At 29.7% G+C, this 18083-nt stretch overlaps 2 protein-coding genes across 2 annotated transcripts; one reads left to right on the forward strand and one right to left on the reverse strand.

Annotated features, from left to right (window-relative positions):
* Positions 1-7778: 7778 nt before the first annotated feature.
* On the reverse strand, positions 7779-10489 carry LOC105123225 (peroxidase 4-like). The gene is made up of 4 exons (XM_011022736.1): positions 10194-10489; positions 9208-9399; positions 8959-9127; positions 7779-8404 (listed from the first exon to the last, which is right to left on the reverse strand). Exons 1-4 carry the CDS (start codon positions 10416-10418, stop codon positions 8013-8015), a joined length of 978 nt encoding a protein of 325 aa, XP_011021038.1. The 5' UTR covers positions 10419-10489; the 3' UTR covers positions 7779-8012.
* Positions 10490-16435: 5946 nt separating this feature from the next.
* BLOS1 (GCN5L1 family protein) lies at positions 16436-17728 on the forward strand. The gene is made up of 3 exons (XM_011022737.1): positions 16436-16651; positions 16717-16922; positions 17449-17728. Exons 1-3 carry the CDS (start codon positions 16489-16491, stop codon positions 17536-17538), a joined length of 459 nt encoding a protein of 152 aa, XP_011021039.1. The 5' UTR covers positions 16436-16488; the 3' UTR covers positions 17539-17728.
* Positions 17729-18083: the final 355 nt, after the last annotated feature.

Consider the following 18083-nt stretch of genomic DNA (forward strand, 5'->3'; position numbering starts at 1 on the left):
GCTTAATGGCAAGGGAACTTCAAGAATATATATATATAAACGTTCCGGTCTATAACTTCGGTAAAGATTGAGACCTTAAATGCATTTGGAACATTTTTCGTGGATGCAAATTCTTTTTTTTTTTTTTAATTAAACACAGGTCAATCTCATCTTTATCGCCTCGTCTTCGAGCCATGCGCGGTGTCCTTCTAAACTCTCTTGACCTGCTCAAGGGTCGGGCAGTCCGACAGGCCAGCTTGGGCTCGGGGTAAAATGGATTTTTCAGCCTGATCTGATTGTTAATGTTAATCGGGTTGGACCTTGGCTTAGGATTTTGTCCAATGGGCTCTACTCTTAATCGCCTCCTCCTCCTCCTCCTCCTCCTCCCCTTTATTTTTTACTTCTCTCCTGTCTTGCTCTCCAATATGGAAATAGCCAGCCACCAACCTCTCTAGCTTTAATTAGGGAGGGACATAAAAAATAAAAAATGGTTGGGTAATAGGGAATAATTGTGAGTTGTGATTCTTGTTGTTTAAATATTGTTTTATTATTATTTTGGGATAAAAAAGATAAATACAATATAGACAAATATATATATATATATATATATATATATGAAGAGATGTAGATAAAATTATGTTAGGTAGTACTGTATCAGACACAATAATAATCTTTGTATTTTGCTTGGTTGATGATGAACAATATATAAAAAATAATTAATTTACACTTATATACATATAATTATTGTCAAACTTATATACTTTAAAAAATAATTAGATATTATTATTTTTTTATAGTAAGAGTTACAATTAATAATAGTAAAATAATTAGGTATGAGTAATTATTCGACAAGCAGTACTTTATTAAAAATTACTTTCTTCGTTGTAATGATTAATTAAAGAAATGATAATAATTAATTAAAGAAAAGTTTCAGCGAAATGTATGGCAATAATTATTTATGTGTGATTTAAGGCGCATGATAATTTATAAAAAGTCACTCATCCTAGCATCACCTTAGCCCAAGCACTTTAATTTTAAAATTCTTACAGGATCCGATACATTAAGTTAAGTTAGATGTACAAGTACAGCTTATTATGATAACTATTGGAAAAACAAGAAATAAATAATTAAAAATTAATTTATTCAGATTAATTTACAATTTACAAGTTCTAATTCTTTTTTTTAGCAATCAAAATTAGTATCAAAGAATCAATAAATATAAAGCAACAAATACACAAATCAACACCAAAATTTTTATGTGAAAAACTCAATGTGAAAAAAACTACAGGATCGTGGTCTACTTAAAAACTTTGACTATCAACAAATAATGGGTTTATAACTGTTCTTCCTTAAATTCAACTAAAAACCAAAACATACATATCATCAAGAAGAATCTATTTTTGAAATATAACAAGATTAAAGAGTTAATTCTTTTTTTTTTTAACAATCAAAATTAGTATCAAAGAATCAATAAATATAAAGCAACAAATACACAAATTAACACCAAAATTTTTATGTGAAAAACTCAATGTGAAAAAAACTACAGGATCGTGGTCTACTTAAAAACTTTGACTATCAACAAATAATGGGTTTATAACTGTTCTTCCTTAAATTCTTCTTTAAATTCAACTAAAAACCACAACATACATATCATTAAAAAGAACCTATTTTTGAAATATAACAAGATTAAAGAGAGAAATGTTTGAGAAAAGCTCACAACACTGACAACCCTATTTTCTATCAAAACGACTAGCTTCCACACCATCAATCTTCAATCTAACCGTTCAGAATAAAGAATAACGTATTTAGAAGCTGCTGTTAAAATCTCAACCTGATTCAATAGTGAACGAGTTGGAAATCAAAAAATGAAGATAGAGAATACAACTGCCTCTTCTTCTTCTTTTTTTTCTATTTTTTTTTCAAATCTATTATGAATAATTAGTTTAAGTTTTTTTTAAGAGAGACAGCTATCTCTTTTCTTAATTAATGTGGTGGTTCCACCATCATATGGACTATCTCTTTTCTTAATTAATGTGGTGGTCCCACCATCATATGGTACGGAATTACACACAACACTACCATAGTATCTCTTATTTATTTATATTTTTTTCATTTATTATTGATCAGCTTATTTAATTATTAGGCATTCATTCAAAAAAAAAAAACAATTTTATTAAATTAACAAAGTTGCTGTCTCGCTTGCAAAGGCCGCCAGATCTAATTCTTGTCCTATTGTCTGGATGTTATATAGCATTTAACTTCTAAAAATAAATTTTACTAAATTAACAAAACTTAGAAGTGGAGTAACTTGATGAGAAATATAGAGAATGAATTTTCTTTCCTTTGTTTTTTAAATTATTGTTATATATTACCTCTTACTATATAAATACAATGAATTCTCTTACTATATAAATACAATGAATTCGGAACGCTTTAGTATCAAAGAATATATAATATGGATTTTTTTTTGTTATTATTATTTTTTAAAATATGATTATGTTCTGCTTGTAGGCTAGCCGGCTAGGGCTAACGAAGGTCATTTTCATGCAAGTGTTTTTATTTTTATTATTATTATTATTTTAAAAAATTATGATTATGTTTTGCATGCTTGGTTTCTTGTATGGCTAATCCGCTAGTGCCAACTAAGGTCATTTTCATACTAGTAAGTGTGTTTTTTTTTTTTTTAATTTATTTTATTTCTAGCAAAATTGATTTAGTTTATTATTTAAACAATTTTATAAGTTATTAGCATAAGGCTTATTATATACTTAATTTTATTGAACAATTCTTATAAACATTTAGAATTACTTTTTATTTTTTATAAATTTTAAGTATAAATAAAAAAAGCTTGAGATTTTTTTATAGAGTTTTCTTACCTAAAAAATATATTTTGCTGAAGAACTCTTATAATAAATTTAGACTTGATTGAATATATATATGTTTTTTTTTTTAAGTATAGACAAAAGAGATTTGAGAGTTTTTAAAAGAATTTGTCTTGAAAAAAATTTTGTATTTCTAAAAATATTTTTTTAGGATAAGGATTTTAATTTAAAGAAATTTATAGAGGCTGTTAGGCTTTTTTTCAATACTATATGATATTTTTTTATTGATTAATTTTTATTTATGAGATCTTATATTTATAACAACACATCTTAAATATCTTATCTCATGTGTTAACTTTTTACTGGCCCAGAAATACATGAAGATTAATTTAATTTTTATGTCATTTATATCAATTTTATTTTATCATTTCATCTAAAAATAAAATAAAAATAATATATGGCACAATTTAATTGGTAATTTTTATTTTTATTTTTTTTGTGTCTACAGCTGCGTTAATATATCTGCTTACTTGACAGAAAACAAATCTGGAAATGTATAACATGTGATAAATCTATATCAGACAACGCCCATATCTTAAGGGAAGTTTCAATTGATTTCCTCCAATCCCTGAACAAAATTCTATTATACCCAAAAAAACAAAGAACAGAGAAGGCATTCCATTCAATAACAGGTACAATGGACTTGGGGATGCGTTGTGGTTATACATCTCTTCCTTCCTTAATTTATGTTCTTGCAACAAATTTAGTATATCTGAAGTGAGGAATTGGAAAAGAGTTGATCATGAAAACCGGCTTCATTATTGAAATATTTCAAGTCCATACAATCTCACCCCAGCTCTATATATAGCCCATGCATACAGCATAATATCCCAACCTACTAAGCCACACCAAAGCATATATATATTACAGACCATCAGAGTTTTTGAAAGCAAACGAAAAGGAGAAATTAGAGTAGGGAAGATGAAGAGGAGCAAAAAAAAGGGTCGGTCTGCTGCAAGTATCGGAGGCTTGCTGGGACGGATGATTTCTTCAGGCTGCGTAAGTTCCTAAAATAGTCAGAAGGATTTGCTTCAAAGTCATCCCTTAGAATGAGAAAATCCTGCCCTGGTGCTTTCATTGTCCTACCTCCATACCTCTTCTTCTTAAGACATTTGCAGCAGCAACAAATCATCAGGAGGCCTATCACTGCCACTGCAACAACTGCAATCACGTTTTGTTTTGTAAACCACTTGACCACATGTACCATTACATCAGAAGCCAAAAATTTCTTTATCAGATCTGAAAGCATGTGAATGAAATCAGACACTGGATCAGAAGCCAGAAATTTCTTCATAAGATCAGAAGACTGGTGGGAAATTGTGGAAAGAGAAGTTGGTGGTTCCATTGAAAGCGATCTGTACATTAATGAATGGGGAGGGGACTAGTGTTTATAGACAAGGAAGGGAACGAAGGGGATGTATTTAGAGATAAATAAGAAGGGATCACAAAATTTAGGGTGACTTCACATTTAAGAAAATGCTGTGTCATGTAGTGCTCTTTGGGACTGCGAGCATCGTTTTTCTGATGTAAGCATCTGTTCGATTAATTTGATGTGACGCTCCACCATCCACCAACTAGCTTTTGATAAAACAAAGCAAAAGTAAGAAATCAGAACAAAGACAAGAAAAGAAAAGAAAAGAAAAGAAAGCTAAACAGTGAAAGACAAGAAAAGAAAAGAAAAGAAAGCTAAACAGAAACATGATGATGGGAGCATCTATAGTTTTAGCTTTCAGGATCAAAGCATAATTTGCATCAATTTTCACTTGCTCTTTAATTAAAAGCTCGACTGCAAGGAGAGAGTATGATTCAAAAATCAATTTACAAATATGTAGAGATTAAGCAAGCTCTAGACCATAGATTATTGCCCACAACTCAGTTTGAATAGAAGAACAATATCCAATGTTAATAGCGAAGCCTTTAATCCTTAGGCAGAAATTGTCCCGAATAAGTCCTTCCACTCCAGCAATACCTGGATTACCTTTGCCACAACATCCTTATTTAATTTAACCCACTAATTTGGAGGATATTTCTAGACAATAAGGACAATTTGTTTATCGTTACCGAGTGATCTTAAATCTGACACATCATTAATAACTCAATTCTGTGTTGCTTCTTAGAATTCACTTTTTAAAAATAAACAAAATAAATAAATAAACTTTAACAATGGGAAGAAAATACACCGGAGAGAATTTCAAAAATAAATAAAAAAATTAAGTTGTAATTTTGGTAAAATTTTTGAGATATAATTGTACATTATCATGCTAAAAAATAAAAATAAAAAAAAACAATACAAGTTTAAAGTTAAATCTCAATGACATAATTAAATTTTTAATAGAACAACTTGATTTAATCATAAATCAATTTAAATTTTAATTACATTAAAAAATTAATTTGGATTTAATTAAAAGATTTAATTAAATATAAAAACTTAATTATACTTTAAGAGCTTAATTTTCAATTCAACCTTTAATTTGATGAATTTCAGCAACATCATTTACATTTATTTTTTCAGTTTAGTCTTTAATATCAAATTAAAAAAAAAAAAACAACTACTTTATATATATATATATATAGGAACAGGACCATAGCAATTTATAAAAGACTTAGCATTGCTGCCTTTATTTTCATGCGTGGATTCCTGTTCCACGAATTCCTCCCTAGAATACCATTGGGAAAAGAGTTCTACACGTCTCCATAGCCCAACATCAACAAGAAGAGGGTCAGATGGTGACTGAGGTTATCCGCGCGCGCGCTCATTATTTTTCAGGAAGGTCAAGAAAAAAATTGTTATTTGTATTCTTATTAGATTGATAATAATATTTATTGGCAACAATTTATGAAACCATAGTTGGCTTCAAGGCTATCTAAATGACTTAAAAAACTGCGCGTGATGATGTGTTGTGTTGGAAAACTAAGAATAAATAATTAGATATTAATTTATTTGGATTAATTCATAATTTATAAATTTTAATTTTTTTTATAATTAAAATCAGAATCAAATAACTAACAAATATAAAATAATAATCACACAAATTAACATCAAGATTTTTTACGTGAAAAATTCGATGCGGAAAAAACCACGGGACCGTAGTCCACTTAAAAACCTCTACTATCAACAAATAATAGGTTCATAACTATTTTTGCTTAGATTCAATTAAGGGCCAAAATATACATATTATCAACAATCTATTCTTGGAATACAACAAAATTAAAAAGAGAAATATTTTAGAAAAGCTTATAACATTAACAACCCCGTTTTCTGTTAAACTGGTCAATTTTTACACCATTAATATTCGATCCAATCATTTAGAATCAAGAATAATATGTCTAGAAATTATTGTCAATATCTTAACCCGATCTTAACCCGATATAACAGTAAACAAACTAGAAATCCAAGAATAAAAACAACCAATTTAGCTGTATAAACTTCTTCTCTTTCTTCTTTTTTTTTCTTTTTTTTTTGTTTGTAAAAATTACTATTGCATCTACTATATAGCTATATTTAAAATAAAAAAATAACTCATAATAATTAATGTGATGGTCCCCGGTACCGCACACAACATTTTGTAATTTCTAAAATTATAATTAAGGTTATTATTGTCGGTAGCATCTGAAACTATTAGAGAGAAATGCCAATAGCTAGCAGTTTAATTGGATGTCATGATGGCTCCCTGTATTTGTAATCGCCTACTTGTAAAAAAGCATCTTGCTCAAATTGGAATGCAATTCCATGTTATAGAAAAATTCAATATTAATTCGATAATTACGTTGGTTTACTTGAAAGTATACTTACATGAGAACTTCTCAGCTTATAAAATTGCAATTAAAATGACTAGGCTACTGTTGTTTTCAAGATAGGGTGGTGCAACATCATCTTAGTATATGTTGTATCATATAAATTTCATAAGCTCTGACATATATAGAAAATGACCTAGTTTGTGTTCTAGTCCAGCGATTTTCAACTCGTTTTATTATGATGATATTATTAATGATTTCCTTGTATTATAAAACTACATTGTGCATTAATTATTTACTTAAAAATATATAAAATATTTTTTTAGATTTATTTATTTATTATATCAATGTATCAAAATTTAAAAAAAAAACACTTCAAAAATATTATTTTAATTTTTTAAATAAAAAATAATTTTAAAAAACATAAACAAAATCATAAAATTATGCCAAAAACTCTCTTAATAAGCGAGAGCCTCGTGAAACATGGATTGCTGCCAATAAATTTTCTGGTAAGTGGATGCCTCATGGCACCCATATTGGTACCCCACCTAGCAAGCTTTGATCAATAAAAACACTCTTCCGGTCCTTCTAATTTGATTGTCTGTATTTCTTTTCTAGAGATGTACTAGTTTACAGCCACGAGTAATATGCTTAGGGTCAATTTTTTGTTTTTTTCTTTTTGAAGTAATTACAGGTATAATTTTGAGAGCCTAAAATTAAAAAAGTATATCTATATAAATATTTGATTTTTATTAAATATATAAATGAATATAATTTTTATTTAAAATATTCTTATCAAAAAATAAGACAATCTTATGATTATTTTTTTGAATTTGATATATAATAACTTGATTTATTTATAAAATCAATTCTCAATCTTGATTTATAAATGATTGATTAGAACAAAATTTCTCAATCTTGCTCCATTAGGATCCAAAAAATTACGTGATTGGTGGGTTCCATGCAGGAAAGACAACCAAGTCTCCTCTAAATAAGACATTAAGTCAATGTTAGGAATTACACGGCATCTTCGTGTCTCCTTCACTTGCTAATGTTTTTCAATTAAACAGAAGTTATGAAGGTTTTGGTCGGTGCGATCAAAAGTTAAAGTAACAAAATCTAAAATATATATATATATATATATATATATATATATATATATATATCAACATCCTTAAAATGAAGCAAAATACTCTTTCATATATAATATCTCTTATTCATTGTTGCAATCCAAATTTAAATCAATTCCTCTAATAATATTTCACACTTGCGAATACATTTCAAGTTTTTCATTCTATATCTCATGCAAACAATCAATCAACCTTACCTTAGCAGCAAACCAAAAAAAAAAACATATTTCAAATTTATGGAAATTGATTAATAGATAGAAATGAGATCATCAAGCTTCATTCTAGTTTAATTTCGCTTGCTGCATATCTTCCTAATTTCACCCTGGGATCCAGTAAGAGGATCAATATCTCCCATCTTAATCATGGCTGTGACGAAGTCAGATCTGAAGGTTTTAGGATTGCGGCTGTAGGTTCTAACCAAAGAATCTGTTGATCCACCATTAAACAGAACTTGATCAGAATGAAGAAGACCCTTTTGGCTGATGAGATTCTTGTAATATTTGTTGTCAAATGCTGTAGGAGTTTGGACATCCAGGGGTGCTAACTTGTTGTCTCCTTTTGGTCCAGGAAATGGACAGTTCTTTTGCCTAGTGGTAGCAAATGAACTATCAATGTTGGTCTCATTGTATATGCGTGCTCTAAAGCTTGTACACCTTGCTTGCCCGATTGTGTGGGATCCTGGTACCAAAGTTGAACAGCTTTAGAATGAAGCATTTATGTTATAAAAAAGATTGTAATATATAGATATTTAACAATGGTAACAATATTTACTTACCATTTAATTAGTTATTGTTTCAAAACAGAAAAAAAAATAGAAACAATGACGACAAAAGTATCATGTCACCTTATATTTTCTACTTAAGATATACAAAAATTCAATTCAAAATTTTCTTTAGAAACAAATTTATTCTATATTTTTATCTCTATTTCTTTAATCAAACAAATTTTTTTCTTTCTTTCTTTTTTGTCTTTAGTCAGCACAAATTAAAGCCAAGAAAAACAACCAAAAGTTCGCAATCAAACGTACCTAAATTATAGTAATCTTATTGAAGATATTTCTTGGGAAAAGCTCTCAAGCACTGAATTGAACTTCATAGGATCCATTAGTATTAAAGTGGATTCAGTCATCCGATGAATGAGATATTTTGAAAACTGATTTTCGGAAGACTATTCGGCATAATTAGCATATATATTACTCGATTGTGTGTGTGTGTGTGTGTGTGTGTACGTACCGGATAAGGCAACCATGTCCTTGACTGAGAGGCCTTTACTTTTAAACCGATTGATGAGGTTGCTAAGCGTAGAAGTTGGAGGAGGGATGACCCCACTGTTGGCAGCAGAAAGGCTAGCTGTCTTTGAATCCCTTCTTCCAAGTTTTACATTCCAAAATGGACCTCCAAGCTGCAAGAAATTAACAACAGTCTCAACGAAACATTGAACAAAAAAACTAGAGGAAATGGAAGGAACTTTCGATTACTTACAATCACAGTAGAGTCACGAGCAGCAATGGCTACGATATCAGCACATGAAACTACGCCTGGGCAGACTTTCTCCACCCGAGACTTAATCTTGGCAACAACATTAAATCCCCTCACAGAATTATTATTTGGACGTGCAGTTTGTTCTCCAGTGAAAGAGGAAGTATCCTCCAGAAGTATTGACCCATCACAACCCTGTCAGAAAAGTAAATAAATTTTCCCAGAATGTTAATTCTTACAAGTAAATAATTAACTCTAGAGAGAGAGAGAGAGAGAGAGAGAGAGAGGTTTTTTTGTGTTCCTAACACATATATTACTCATACTTGTGATCATCATAAAAATCTTTCTATATATTTTACTCTTTTCACTAAAAAAATACACTTTATGTGATTCAGTTAAAGAAAATAAATCAAATTTTACAGAAGTCATTATAATTCGAAGTAATGGAAGAAAGAAATCCATACAAATTAACATGTATGATCTTGGACGACCAAAGTTAATGCTAGCCTCCTTAGGAATTAGGGAGCTGAGTAAAAGTGAATTGATGTAACAAATGAGACAAGGAAGGAAAAGTGAAGAAGTGTCAATCACGTCATGATTTCAGCACATCTATATAATTGTACTAAGTTTGTTTTTTACTATAGAATTCTCTTGCCTTTTCTGTTCATGATAAGAAACACATATTTTATGCACAGCAGTCCCTTTCAAGATCGAATTGTGTTGGTCACATTATTCGCCAATATAAAATCCTTTCCGACAAAAAATTACCCATGAGTGATAGTTTTTACTTTTTGATGTTTTTTAAAGTAATTTTATATTAAAAAATATTAAATTAATAGCTAGCTAATGAGGGGTCTACTAGCTATTAGACTTGTGGTTAGTGTTGTGGTTGATTTTGAAAGAAGAAATTCGAAGGATTTAAAGCCATGTAAGAAACCACCTAGCAAAGTAAGCAAGGAAGAGTCAAGTAGAGAGAGAAGGAGAATTACTTTAACAAAACAATCATGAAAGAACAAGCGAACAAGAGAAGCACCCATCCGGCGCTCTTTCGACACTGCAGATTGAACAACAGATTTCACTACGCCGAAGACTTTTGGACAACTCTTGGAGTAAAAATTTGTTGAGAGTTTAGCTGAGGAGTGACTTGTGAAGATCACAAGGAAAGCTAATGTGAGGATGACCATATAAGAAGAAAAGCAACTAGGTCTAGCCATTTTGCTACTTTGCTACAATGGCTCCTAAGCAAGCTTCTAGTTGAGTGTGTTGAGCTCAAGATGGTGGAAAGGTTGGGTTATATATAGGAGGTTAACGGAGGCTTTTCTTGGCAAGGCAGGCAACCTAATCTAAAAATGAAATGACGGGGTAAAAAGAAAGACTACTACTAGTACTACATGCATGGCATGGTATGCCATTTTCTACGTCTAGGCCAAAAAAAGCAGACAAAATACATTGATTCGTTACGACCTTGATTTTGATTGATTGATAAAGAACACTCCTCCGTCTAAGAACACGTTCACGTGAGTTGAACTAGTCGAAAAGTTGATGTAGCTAACACCAAACTTGTCAAAATTAAATAGGGTCCATTGTTAATAATTATGATTATTGTTTCCCTTGGAATCTAATCTAGGTTTTGCTTGGACGCCATGCTTGTGTGGACAATAATAACCTGGATAAAACATTCATTTGAATTGTTGGTGTTTTGACTAGTCATCAGATAAAACTTACTGGTTGGTAGGATATAAAAGTTATGCCGGAATCCCCAATTAAGGTGACAAGGTTGAAATTGTAGAGTTCAATTATGATATATATTACCTCCAAGATTTAATTTGAAGGAGTTGATGAAATTGGAGGAATAATTAGCTTCTATGAGTTGAATTAAAATCTTCTTAAACAATAAATATAATTGTTCAAATCATATAGAATTACTTATTATTTTTATTAAAATCTGTCAATTTGATCAACCTTGAACCTTCAAATTATATTTCCGTATTTAAATCTTTTGTTTATCAAAAAGAAAAACAAATCATGGATATTCCATTACTATAATCCATTTGATTTTAATATTTTTTTCAATATAAATATATTATCACTATAAATATAAATACGAAATATTAATAATTTAATAGTTTTCTCAATATAAATTAATATATTATCACAGAAAACACTTTTATCATACTACCAGGTGGGCAAGCACGTGTTTAGAGTTGAATTTTTGATTTTAAGTCTAAACTCCACTGTGTCCTTGTTAATTTCATTTAATGTCTCTCCTTCTTTCAAGAGGTAGAAGTTCTCTTCTCTCTTGCGACGCCTGTAACATAACAGTATTAGCCATCAGAAACTTTTGACTACCAACAAGGGCATAATTGTGTTTTACACAGACTGCCAGTTGGCACCAGCAATATGGCAACATATATTCTAGGTTTTTCCTATGTTTTTAGTTACTTTTCTAAAGTCTTTTTAACTGATAAAAAATTATTTTTTTGATATTTTTTATGATTTTAATATATTATTAAAAACTGAAAAAAAATATTTTTATATATTTTTAAATAAAATATTATTTTAAAAAATATTATACATCACAAACTTAAGTACCCGGAACCAAAATTTAGATACAATAAGACTCCTTATTTTATGCTCAATCAAGAATTTTGGTTTTCATCTTAGTAAAAAATTATATGATAAAATAATATAATATAAAAAAAATATTTAAAAAAATAATGTAATTTAAATATTTACAAATGATATATGTGATTTCACAAGTATAATTTATGATTTTTTTTAATTGCATAATTAACAGACACATGATTTAATAAAGAAAGAGAAAAAAAAAAGAAAAAATTTCAAAAACAAGTCAAAACTTTAATTATGACATTATCAATATCATTGAAAATATATTAATAAGACAAATCCAACAAAGCACATCAATAATAATCATAGTAAATCACATAAACGGCATAATAATATATTTGAATAGTGACTCTTTTTGATATCATTAAATTTATCTAGTTGAGATCTTTCTAATATTATTGATGATGTCATCATTAAAGTTTCGATATATTTTTAGGATTTTTTTCTTTTTTTTATTTTTTTTTTATTAAATAATATAAACATTGATTTTATAATTTAAAAAAGTCACAAGATATCATAGTTACAACCTGTATAAATATTATCTATAACTTTTTAAATTGCACTATTTTTTAAAATATTCTTTACACTGTATTATTTTATAATGTTTTTACTAAGCTAGAGTACAAAAATAGTCGATTATCTGCATGTTGTTAATAAGCTTCAATTTGTCGTTTTATTATTGTGAACAGTTTTGTGTTTTAGTTTCAGTTGAAATGAAAGTGCTTCGCAAATAAAATAAGAAAATTACTAACCTCATTAATTACAAATTTCATATGAAAAAATTATTTTCATTGGGAATTCTAAATTAAAGGAATAAAAAAAAAGAAAAGAACGATACAAGCCTTGTCAGGGGAACTAGCAAGCTAGATGCCATATGCGAGGCATCCTTTTCACTTGCCGACATATTGATTTATCAAAGATAACAATTACCAAAAGAAAGGCAGTATTTATGATTTAATTTTCTTATCTTAATCAACAATTGCATCTGATTTGTATAATAAGTACGTGAAGAAAAGTCAGAACCTACTCCTTGACAAATTATCTGCTTAAGATTCCAACATTTTTCCCAACAATTTAAAAATATTAATTTAATTTCACTTTTTAAAATTAATATGGCCTACAATAATTAGTCCTTGAGCTTATATGAAATGGCAACGCACATCTTAATTACTACATACCCAGTAAGAGTACAGCCAAGGAAAATGATTAATTGGCCCCCTTTTTTTTTTGAAAAAAAAAACAATAAAGGTATTATTCAACAAGTTTTCATGTGGAAAGTTTGTTTGTTAAAGTGTTTTTGAAATTATTTTTATTTAAAAAATATTAAATTAATATAATTTTTAATGATTTTAATATGTTAATGTTAAAAATGAATAAATAAAATTATAAAAAATATTATTTTAATATATTTATATTAAAAAAACACCTTCAGCCAGCAAATTCCCTTTGTAATTTCACTTTAGGTGAACATGTCATGTAAAACATTTTCTTGCATGCTCTCTCTTAAACTAAACTAAACTCACCGACAATAACTTCATTGTCTAGTGTGTTCAAAAAATAAAAATAATGCAAGTGTGTTCCATGCTTCAAATAGGAAATTAGTTAAAACGTACCCTTCAAATTATTGCCGGCGGCTCTTCCTCGCAAATAGTCAAGGAACTGTTTCAAAGTCAATGAATTTAAGTACAATTGCTCGCAAAGCTGCTAAGGATTTGGTAAGAACTGTGAACATTGTCAAAACAAGATGCTGCCTCATCTGCCAGAGTTCCTCAGTTGACGAGCATCATTAACCTGCAAAAAAAATAATGCAAGGTTGTCGTACAAATCTCGTTTTGACCCTCCACAAGAACCCATTAAAGAAAATCTTCCTTCAGGTAAGACAGTGGGAATCACAATTTGGGAACTCCTCTTGTTCATGTATCAAGCCTTGAATATTACGGGAGTAATTTGGTCTGATATTTAAGCAATGAAGGTTCTTATCGCTGTCAATATACGTGAAATCTCACCATACGGCCATGGTTTGACAAGAGGGGCTTGAAACTCCATGTCCATTTATTGGGAGCCAACAACTTGATTTAATTAGGTTTACCAATTGCATTGGTTTATCTTATAAAATAATTCATGGCATGGGAAAGAAATTGGAACACGTCAGGAATCTTGACGGATGAAAACAGTGACCAAACTTTATTTAATTTAAATGAGGATTAGGGGAGTAGTAGATGGGGGGATATGCTATTTTAATGGAGAATCCTCATCCATCTTCCACGATTATATATTTTACAAGGTATCATAAATTTAATTAACTAAAAAAAATCAACTCAATCTCTTTTATAATATAGAAATTCTCTATATCTAAAACGAGTTCTTAATGAAGGGATTGTTGACTTTGACCCTTAAATTAAAGATATCAAATGAGCACAAGTAGTATAGGAAGGTTCACTCTCAAATTGCTTCACAAAATTTCAAAGCTTTTAATAAAAATAAAGGATAACATCTCCAACCCGAACCTAGTTAATATCTTAAGATACAAGGGATGTGTTCAAAAGGGACAAAAGCGTGTTTGGTTAGAGAGATAAAAGCAAAGATATAAAACAAATTTATCTTTAGGACAGTTTTAAAGTGAATTTCTTTTTTTTTTTTTCAGAATGAAAAATACATGAGGATATGTTTCCTCTACCTCTATCTATTTTTTCATAAGACAATAACAAAAAAATTATTTTGTATAGTGTTTATTCTTGAGACAAAATATATAGAAATAGTATGATAGAGAGAACATTTCTTCATCTATTTTATTTTGAAAATACAAAAATTCATTAAAAAAACTATTATATAGATAAAAATCTCTATCTCTTTTGTGTTGAAACATTAGTAAAAAGCAACTTTACTATTAACAAAAACTAAGCCTCGTAGGGGAATCATTATAGCACTTTTCATTGTTTATCCTTAATTTTACAAACCATTTTGGATTTGAATGGCGATTTTTTTAAAATTTTAGTTAGTTCTCAAACATTTTTTGGCACAATTGAGCTAAAATTAACACTTAATTATATATATATATATTTTTTAAGAAAGGGTTAAATTGAAAAATACGAACTAAAATGTGAAGGGTGAATAAAATAGATGGTGTGTTAGAATTTCATTGGAAAACTCATTTTAGTTCTCCATTTATTTTTAGCTAATAGGTAGTTAATCTCTTTAATTTCTTGAAATTCAATTTTAGCACCAAACTTCATTTCTCTTGTTTTTTAGTCCATTATTTGTGAGAGGAGAAAGAGAATTTCGTTGAATTCTAGTATAGAGAAAGAAATTTATTCTTGTCATGATTCCACCATAAAAATAATCAATTTTTATATTAATGAGTTTTATTTTATTAGAGTTCACCCTAAATGGTTGCTTTCCTTCTCCTTACCTGAGGGTAGATTTGGCCATGATAATAATTTTGTGTAAGGTTGATTTTGATTTTTTTGAGCTATTTTTTGTGACCATGGATATGACTATCAATATGTTTATAGTATTTTAGGTCAAAAATAGATTGAAAATAAATTTTAAATAAAAAAACTAAATTTTTGATTTTCTAGTGACTAGAATCTACATAAAACAAACAAGAAGTCATCTTTTTTTAAAATAAAAAAAATGTCACCCATCCCTTTTGGAAATAAAAAAAAGATAGATAGATATATGCAAATTGAGTTGGAAGGCTCATGCATCTAGAGCATTGTTTTTTAATATCTAGGCCTACACGAGGGGGTTCCTTTCGTTTTTTTTTTAATATCTAGGGTATTGTTTAATAATCTAGGGTATTATTTGTTTTTTCTATTTTTTTGCTCAATGCTTTTCTATTTAAAAATAAAAAATAAAAATTCACTCTTTGTTATTATTTATTTTTTTATTTAATTCAAATCTAAAAATTACAATTTTCACCATTTATTGTGAGTGACTTACTTTTATTATCTCGACTATATGTGCCTATCATGTTTCTTTATTTTTTTTATAAAGAGATTTAATACAAAAAAGTATTATATGCTTTATTATTGTCTAATTAAAATATAAAAAATATATTTTATTAAATAAAAAATAATATTCTAGAGAACATAGTTGTTAAACACAATTAAATATATAATATGTGTTATGAGATTAAATATCTTAATCTCAATTATTTTTTAATCAAATATTAATTAGATTGTATAAATATTTTAATTTATAATTAGTAATTTTTTTATATCCAAGAATATATAAAAGAGCATGCATATTTATTTTTTATTAAAAAAAGTAACTCCTTGTAGTGAAGTGCTGATACTTATTCTTGATGCTCAAAACATTAAATTTTATATTTTTCTTTTTGAAAGCATAATGGATAATCAACAGAAATATCATGGATCAGTTAAATTTACCATTCAAGTGATGGAATAAATTCGAAAATTAATTGGAATTTGTTAGAAGAAGGCATTTTCAGAAGTAATTAATTGGAGATGATAGCACTGTCCTTCGATGAAATGGACATGGTTGATAGAAAAGTAAGCCCATACAATGTTGAAAAGTTTAAGCCCAGAAAGCCTTTCACAGCCCGGACCATGTATTTAATATCCAAAGCCCAATTAAAAGCAAAAAATATCTAACGGTGAGCAGCACACAGTGAAAACAGGAATTTCACTTCGAATGAACTCACCGCAGCGTCCGTCAGCGCGGACGCGCAGGCCACACCTACCGGAGTGTGAAAAGCCACCGCAATCGAACCCAACCAGCAACGACCTAGAGTCATCTCTCCTCCAAATCTTCACCGATCACCACCACACCTCCCTTCGCCTCCGGGAAACCACGGGTGAGTTGCAATTTTTCTCCCTCTCTGAATTTGGATTTCAGAGTTTTAAAATTTTAGGTTTTTAGTGATTGAGACAGAGAAAGCGAAGAAAGAAGCGGCGAGATTGGCGGATTTGTTGGTGGATAAAGTGAATGGAGGAGTGCAAGAATCGTTTGTTAATGAGAAGAGAATTGAGATGGAGATTAGAGGTTTAGCAGCAAGTATTGTGAGGTTTATGAAGCAGAGTGATCAGTGGCTTACTGCTACTCATTCCATTAATACTGCTATTAAGGTCTGTCTTTCTCTTTATTATTCTTATTTTTTTTAACTATTGGGATTTTAAATTTATGATTGAATTGTGGATTAAAGAATTCAAGTATGATCTTGCAATCAAGGAAGGGGAAGAACCATTTCCATGCTAAGTTTTTCGCTGCAAATGTGCTCATCTGGGGCTGTGTGTGGCCTCCATGCGCAGTGAACCTCGCAGATACATGTGGGTTCGTTTACTTCTTCGATGATTGCAGTCGCGACTGCATTTAGCATTGCTCATGTGGGAAAAAAAAAAAGGGGGGGGGGGGGGTTATTATGGATTGATTTTGACTGTCGCCCCACATGCGGGTTAGGAATCCTGCTTGTGGGCCTCACCTCGATGCTTAGACGGGTCAATTTTGTGTGTTCATGGACAACTATATGTACTAAGTAAGAAGGAATGATTTGGTTAAGGAATATTGATGGAGTGAGTAGTACTAATTCTTTTGTTGCTGTTTTAAGTTTCAACTCAAAGTGTTTTCTTTTTTCTTTTTCATGCTGTGCTCTAGGAGATTGGGGACTTTGAGAACTGGATGAAGACAATGGAGTATGACTGTAAAAGCATAACCACTGCGATACACAACATTCACAAAGAATGAGTTGAGAAGTATGTTTTTTATTTCACTGAATGGAGAAATTTCTGCCTCGAGACAGATCAGTTACTACGAATTTGTGTTTACTGCAAACTTCATCATGTTTGCTTTAATAGTTCTTTATTGTATTCATGTACTATTGTCGTTTTTTTAATAAAACAATTCTTTGCAATTCTACGTGCCCAATTGATGTGTAGATTTTCTGCTTATGCGTGTGCATGTGTTTGTCATTAGCTGGAGTGCAAAGTCAGATCCTTTGAATCCAAATTAATGGAGAACTCCTCAGAATGCTTTCTATAATGATGCCAATGTCCTATGGAAATCTTAAGCTATGTTTCTCATCTGACATCCAATCAATGTGCCACTGTTTCTACCATATCTTTTTATCATTTTTCTTCCAGGTTGTTTATATAAATTCATTACAGAAATGACTTGTGGAGGAACACAGAAGCAAGACAAATGAAGAAAAGCTCATTTTCAAAAACTGAAAGGTGGAGTCTTTCGCAATGGCTGAACCATGGATCATTTATGAAGTGTGAATGATTTGTGAA

This window comes from Populus euphratica, unplaced genomic scaffold (genome assembly GCF_000495115.2).
Source record: "Populus euphratica unplaced genomic scaffold, PopEup_1.0 scaffold10.1, whole genome shotgun sequence".
Classification (NCBI taxonomy): Eukaryota; Viridiplantae; Streptophyta; class Magnoliopsida; order Malpighiales; family Salicaceae; genus Populus; species Populus euphratica.